This window comes from Carcharhinus amblyrhynchos, chromosome 15 (assembly GCF_965287045.1).
Source record: "Carcharhinus amblyrhynchos chromosome 15, sCarAmb.v2.hapA, whole genome shotgun sequence".
Classification (NCBI taxonomy): Eukaryota; Metazoa; Chordata; class Chondrichthyes; order Carcharhiniformes; family Carcharhinidae; genus Carcharhinus; species Carcharhinus amblyrhynchos.
Genome location: NC_137338.1, coordinates 15,273,828 through 15,281,380, shown reverse-complemented (window position 1 = coordinate 15,281,380; position 7,553 = coordinate 15,273,828). Strand labels below are relative to the sequence as shown.

Below are 7,553 nucleotides of genomic sequence, written 5' to 3'. Positions count from 1 at the left end.
TTTGCCCAGTTTTCTCCATTTAATGAGTTCTCACTGTATCGGATTTCCCGAATTGGTGAATGACTTTTGTTTTTTATTATCTATTCGTTCACGTGATGTGGGGGTCACTAGCTTGGCCAGCATTATTGCCCATCCCTCATTGCTCTGGAGAAGGTGGTGTGCTAAAAATAAAACTTGTAAACTTCTTCATCTTATATCAATGGATATACGCCTGTTTCATTTCAATGAAAAGTTCTTTTACAGTTTTTCAAGTCACAAGTAAGGGCTTACATTAACACTGCTTTGCCGAGGCAGCGGGAAGTGTAGACAGAGTTAATAACTGGGAGGCTGTTTGGGCTACATTCACGACCTTCTGTAGTTTCTTGTGGTCTTGGGCAGAGCAGGGGCTATATCTATTTGAAGGAAGCACCTTGACACAAATGAACATGGGGAAGCAAAGCTAAGTTGGTGACAAGTTTCAGCAGTGCTTGCTAATAAGCTAATCGGAATACTAACTTGACAGTGATTTATTAGTTAGGAGGCTTTTACAGCCAGTCTTCTATCTTGGTTTTGACTGTTGCATTATTGAAGTAACAATTTAGTGAACCTGCAGTTCTTGAAATCAGAGCTACCTAAAATTGGAACAGAATTTTTAATCTTGATCCATCTTAACTACCAAAACACGTCCCCAGCTAGCTAGTTGTGCACACCGGCAGACCAGATTCTAATGCCTTCTAGAAAGCTCAGAAAAAAAATGAGGAAAACTTTTGTTTTCATTGCAGTTAATGGGAATATTTCGTCGAACTGTTCCGACTTTCATACTTCTTCCTGGAGGAATATTTTACAAAGGTTGGACCTCAGTGTCCAGTTCATGCTGCTGACTAGGAGGAACCCAGATTGTGCCCAGCCTGTCAATAACAACAGTGACATTGAAAATTCAAACTTTAACACAAGTCTGCCCACCAAGCTAATCATGCATGGTTACAGGTAACCAGAGAACATTTCATATTTACGTTGGTGAAGTCTGGTAAGATATACCCACAGGCAAACCAAGAAAGTCATTGTTCAGTGTGTCAATTGTCCAAAATCATAACAAAATATTAGTTTAAAGTTTATTTATTAGTCACAAGTAAGGTTTACAATCACACTGCAGTGAAGTGCCTCTGAAATTCCCTGAGTCACCGCATTCTGGTGCCTGTTCAGGTCAATGCATCTAACCAGCACATCTTTCAGACTGTGGAAGGAAACCCACACAGATACGGGGAGAACGTGCAGATTCCATACAGACAGTGACCCAAGCTGGGAATCGAACCCAGGTCCCTGGCACTGTGAGGCAGCAGTGCTAATCACTGTGCCACCCCACTACAATGAAATTTGCCACTTAGAATCTTTTTAGTAAGATTGTCCCCTCAATGTTTATTCATTAGTGGTACAGTTTGCAATTTCAGGTATAATTCGTAGAAATCCTGCAGTGCAGAAGGGGGTCATTCGGCCCATCGAGTCTGTACCGACAAGAGTCCCACCCAGACCCTGTTCCCACACATTCATCCCATTGATCCCTCTAAACGACGCATCCTGGGACACTAAGGGGTAATTTTATATGACCAATCAACCTAACCTGCACATGCTTGGGGTGTGGGAGGAAATCGGAGAAAACCCACGCAGACACGGGAAGAATGTGCAAACTTCGCACAGACAGTGATCCAAGCCAGGAATCGAACCTGGGTCTCTGGCGCTATGAGGCAGCAGTGTTAACCACTGTACCACCGTACCAGCTCATTGTCTGAACACTTTTACATTGATATTCCGTGATTTCCTCATTTTGTCTTTGTTTTTGAGGATGATGGGAAGCAAACCGTCTTGGGCTGATACCATGGCACAAGAACTCCTTCGTGCAATGGATGTGAATGTTATTGTTGTCGATTGGATTATTGGTTCGACAGCTTTATATCACAATGCAGTGCAGAATTCAGCTCTGCTTGGATTGAAGGCTTCTATTCTCATAAAAAACTTGATTGTAAGTACCTGAACAAAGATGTTAACTGAAAGTGTAACGTCCAAACTAAGCAGCTATTTGTGCACCATTTTAAAGCATCATCAACAGCTGAATCCCGTACTGAAACTAGATTACTGCCCCAAATAGTTAACGTTAATTTATTAGTGGCACAAGTACGCTTACGTTCACACTGCAATGAAGTTACTGTGAAAATCCCCCCCATCGCCACACTCTGGTGCCTGTTTAGGTACCCTGAGGGAGAATTTAGCATGGCCAATGCACCTAACCAACACGTCCTTCACACTGTAGAGAAAACCAGAGCAAACCCACACAGACAACAGGGAGAACATGTAGACTCCACATAGAAAGTGACCCAAGCTGGTGAATTGAACCTAGGTCCCTAGCACTATGAGGCAGCAATACTAACCACTGTGCCCCAGTGCCGTTCCAGATAGATGGTAAGTTAAACTGATGTGTGTGTTCCAGTGACGGATTTGGGACTTTGCGATTTAAATTATCCCTTGGAGTAGACAGCCTTCTTCTGCCTTCAGTCAAACCAGTGAAAAAGATGGGGCCAGAAACATGTCGAAAATGTGGAACAAACACCCACCCTTCCTCAGTTTACTCTTGCCTACTCACCCTGTTTTGTCAGACAACGATGTGGAGATGCCGGCGTTGGACTGGGGTAAACAGAGTAAGAAGTCTCACAACGCCAGGTTAAAGTCCAACAGGTTTATATGGTAGCAAACACCAGTCGCTTTCAGAGCGCTGCTCCTTCGTCAGGTAAGTGGGGGTTCTGTTCTCGGAGTTAAGAATTCCACTTACCTGACAAAGTGCTCCGAAAGCTAGTGGCATTTGCTATCAAATAAACCTGTTGGACTTTAACCTGGTGTTGTCAGACAACTGCCAGATTACCATCTATTTCCTAGAAGATAAATTTCATTTACAGCAATACCCCATAAAACTGATGATTTATAACTTTGATCTCTGATGCAGTCAGAGATATATATTGACCCACCGAGCTAGCATTTCTATTTACAGTAAACACAGTGGCACAGTGGTTAGCACTGCTGCCTCACAGTGTCAAGGACATGGGTTCGATTCCTGGCTTGGCTCACTGTCTGTGTGGAATTTGCACATTCTCCCCGCGTCTGTGTGGATTTCCTCCGGATGCTCTGGTTTCCTCCCACGGTCCGAAAGACGTGCTGGTTAGGTGGATTGACCATGCTAAATTCAACAAAAATCCAAATCCCTCCCAAGGTACTGCACTATCCCAGCTCTGCACTCTCCTCTAACATTCCATCCCAATCCCTACTTTTTGTAAGTCTAATTGCTCCTTCTCTCCATTCCACCATCATAAGCAGAACCTGGAGGCTCAGTGACTGAAACAATGTCTGTAAGCACTTCTATCTCACAATCTATACATTCGACCACATTTTTGATCATTCCTACTAATTTTACGACTACTCCTTAACATGAAGCCCAGTCCATCACGCAAACTAGCCTCCCACCCATTGACTCTATCTACACTTCCCACTGCTTCAGCAAAGCAGCCAGCATAATTAAGGACCTCACGCACCCTAGACATTCTCTTTTCCACCTTCTTCCTTTGGGAAAAAGATACAGAAGTCTGAGGTCACGTACCAACCAATTCAAGAACAGTTTCTTCCCTGCTGCTGTCAGACTTTTGAATGGACCTACCTTGCATTAAGCTGCTCTATCTCTACACCCTAGCTATGACTGTAATGCTACATTCTGCACTCTCTCCTTTCTTTCTCTATGAACGGTATACTTTATTTAGCGCGCAAGAAATAACACTTTTCACTGTATACTAATACATGTGATAATAATAAATCAGATTAAATTACGTTCTCCTCCTTGAACACCCTGTACTTTGTTAAATATTAGTTATTTGCAGCTTGCAGCAAAATTATGAAGATGGTCATAAACTTTATGAATGTAATTTATTTTTTAACATTCCTGTTAAAATGGTGAAATAAAAATGATGAACCTCTGTATTTCCAGTCACGTGGAAGCACGGAGAAGTCGTTCCATCTGATTGGGATCAGTCTGGGGGCACACGTGGCCGGATTTGTGGGCCGGATGCTCAATGGAAAACTCGGACAAATTACAGGTAAATTTATACATGGAAAATGTAACCAACCCTTTCATCGTGAGAAAATACGCCACCAATTCCATTCCTTTCCTCATTTTAAATGCTATTTCAATTACAGGCACATATTTCTATACAAAAAGAAACTGGAGATGAAAAGCAAAATTAACATTTATTTATTAGTCACAAGTAGGTTTACATTAACACTGCAATGTAGTTACTGTGAAAATCTGCTAGTCACCACACTCCAGCATCTGTTTGGGTACACTGAGAGAGAATTTAGCATGGCCAATGCACCTAACCGGCATGTCTTTAGGTTGTAGGAGGAAACCGGAGCACCCAGAGGAAGCCCACACAGACATGGGGAGAATGTGTACACTCTGCACAAACAGTGACCCAAGCCAGGGATCGAACACAGTTCCTTGGAGCTGTATGGCAGGAGTGTTAACAACTGCGCCACCATGCCACCCTCATGTTGCATAGCATGTTGGCATATTGACATCTTCAGGATGGAGTAAAGTGCTTGACATCCAATAAGTTTGTTTTAAATTATAGTCTCTGTTGTCATGTCAAGCAGTTGTGACAATTTGCACAATACAAGTTATTGCAAATAACCATGACCATTTCCATCAAGAAGATACATGGGAACACCACAACCTGCAAATTTCCCTCTAAGCCACTCATCATCCTGACTTGGAAATATATTGGCATTCCTTCATAGTCACTGGGTCAAAATCCCAGAATTCATCCTTTTAATCTCCCGAGTTCAGACCCAGAGTCCTCAACTGTTCCTCACCCAACAAGCTCTTCATTCCAGGGATCATTCTTGTGAACCTCCTCTGAATCCTTTCCAAGGCCAGCACATCCTTCCTTAGATATGGGGCCTGAAACTGCTCACCTCGATGGGCTGAATGGCCCTGTTCTGCCCTGCAGGGTTTCTATGAATCTATGAACCTGGATGGGCTGAATGGCCTGTATATGTTCAGTGTAATTAAATATAATGAAATTATTTGTCCTTCCCCCATGGGTCTGGAAAAACAATAATAGTTCCAGCTTTTGAAAAATCTCATTATTGCCCTAATTTCTCTTGTTTAGGTTTAGATCCTGCTGGGCCCAAGTTTTCAAAGGCAAGTGTGGATGAGCGTCTGGATCCGAGTGACGCGCTGTTCGTTGAAGCCATTCACAGTGATTCTGATCGTAAGTGTGAGAAGTGTTCTTCTCCCCTCTGTGGAGTCGAGTGGATCACATGTGGCATTTTTCGTATCGGGAATGTATGGGTGCCAAAACGAGTAAAAACAAAGCCTACAGTAACTAAGGTCGTCACTTTCACCCTGGATGGTAATCTGATGAAATTGCCAATCCATTGGAGAACGATTTTAATCTTCATTCCGTTCAGGTAACACTGGTTAGGGTGGCACAGTGGTTAGCACTGTTGCCTCACAATGCTAGGGACCCAGCTTCAAGTCCTGGTTTGGGTCACTGTCTATGCAGAGTTTGTACATTCTCCCCATGTCTGCATGGGTTTCCTTCGGGTGCTCTGGTTTCCTACCACAGACTGAAAGACGTGCTGGTTAGGTGACTCGAACAGGGGCCAGACTGTAGCGATTAGGGAAATTTCACAGTAACTTCACTGCAGTGTCAATGGAGGCCTTAATTGTGACTAATAAATATAAACTTTAAGCGAATGGTGGACGAGACTGGAGGAAGCACATGATCTTGTGCGTTGCTTTCAGTACGGCCAGACCATTACTGCCGCTATGATGGGCCTGCCAGTACTTTTCACCAGAAAATCCCAGGAACTGCGGTAACTAAAATAGCCGAGGTGGAAATGGAGGCAATCCAATCCTGATGGATCCAAATCATGTCCTGCAAGTTATCATAGATCATAGACTCCTGCATTGCAGAATGGGGCCATTCAGCCCACCTAGATAACAAGGACACCAATGTCAGACTCCTATTTATTGTTTACAGTTCAGCCTTCAATACCATTATTCCCACAAAACCCAACTCCAAACTCTGTGGCCTGGGCCTCGGCACCTCCCTCTGCAACTGGATCCTGAACTTCCTAACTTACGGACCACAATCAGTAAGGAGAGGCAACAACACCTCCTCCATGATCATCGTTAACACCGGGGTCCTACAAGGCTGTGTTCTCAGCCCCCTCCTATACTCCTTACACACCTATGACTGTGCGGCCAAATTCCCCTCCAATTCGATTTTCAAGTTTGCTGACAACACCACCGTAGTGGGTCGGATCTCAAATAATGACGAGACAGAGTACAGGAATGAGATAGAGAATCTGGTGAACTGGTGCGGTGACAATAATCTCTCCCTCAATGTCAACAAAATGAGGGAGATTGTCATCGACTTCAGGAATTGTAAATTTTCAGTTGTTAACTCCTGATATCATTTCTTTTAACAAGCCTGATATTAAGTACGAGTGTGTGCCTTTCTCTAATGTTCTGGCCAGTAGCTAATCCAGTATTCATGTATTGTTTTGGTAACTTACAGATTTTGGAATTTCTCGACCAGTTGGGCACATTGATTTCTACCTAAATGGTGGACAAGACCAACCTGGCTGTTCTCGTCCCTTTTCATCTTCAGGTAATATTTTAGTGTGCTGAAGCATTCCTAAATAAGAAAGGTTTAGCCTCATGGACATGATTGATTCTGTTACCCGAGACTAAGAAGAAATCTTATTCCTGAAGGATTTTATAGATTCAAAAAACACATGAGGTAGAATTGTAAGAATGGTGAGTGACCATTCCGAGCGTCGGTGCCTAAGGTACAGTTGCCAACTCTCTAAATCCCACTGCCATTTATCGCTCACTCGAGCACTATTGGTGATGTCTGGGACCACCCTGGGAAGCCAGTCTCACCCGTGAGAGGCCAGAGGCAGTGCCGCGACGCTCTGTCTGAGACTAACTTCCAGGATATTGAAAAGGTAAACTCCAGGGGCCCGGGAACAGGAGGGCTCGGGATGATGAGGGGGACAATCCAGTGTCGGGAGCTAGTCCAAGATGTGGGAGCTGCAGAGTCATGGGCAAGAAGGCACCCCAACTCTGAGGGAGCCTTCCCCGCCTTCTCACCCCAGTTGGAGAGAAGTGTAAATGCCTCTTTCCCACACCTGCTCCTGCCAGCCTAGAAATTGAGGCTGGATTGGATAAGGCCATTAAGTGACCATTAAGTGGTCAATGGGGGCCTGAATTGGTGAATGGGCAGGTTAAGGCCCTGTCTGCCCAAGTGCGAAATTGCTTCTGGGCTTGAGCGGGCAGGTTCTGGGGGAGGGGGGGGTGGTGGGGGGCTCCCGGGGGCATAGGTGGGTTCCCAAGGGGGACAGGTGGGTTCCTTGTTGGGGGTGCGTGGGGGGAGTGCTGTCCAATCACTCCCCCTCTGCCTCAGAACCCACCTTGGGGGCCGGGAATGTAAAATTCTCCCCCGATTACTGAATTTTACAATGTTTAA

The 7,553-nt window shown here is 44.5% G+C and overlaps 1 protein-coding gene across 1 annotated transcript in view; it reads left to right on the top strand.

Annotated features, from left to right (window-relative positions):
* Positions 1-733: 733 nt before the first annotated feature.
* The window catches only part of pla1a (phospholipase A1 member A), a 30,428-nt gene continuing 23,608 nt past the window's right edge, over positions 734-7,553 (top strand). Inside the window, exons 1-5 of the mRNA XM_080204322.1 lie at positions 734-966; positions 1,819-1,996; positions 4,001-4,109; positions 5,184-5,285; positions 6,600-6,692. Of these exons, the coding sequence (XP_080060448.1) occupies positions 734-966; positions 1,819-1,996; positions 4,001-4,109; positions 5,184-5,285; positions 6,600-6,692 (715 nt within the window). The remainder of the gene's footprint in view (positions 967-1,818; positions 1,997-4,000; positions 4,110-5,183; positions 5,286-6,599; positions 6,693-7,553) is intronic.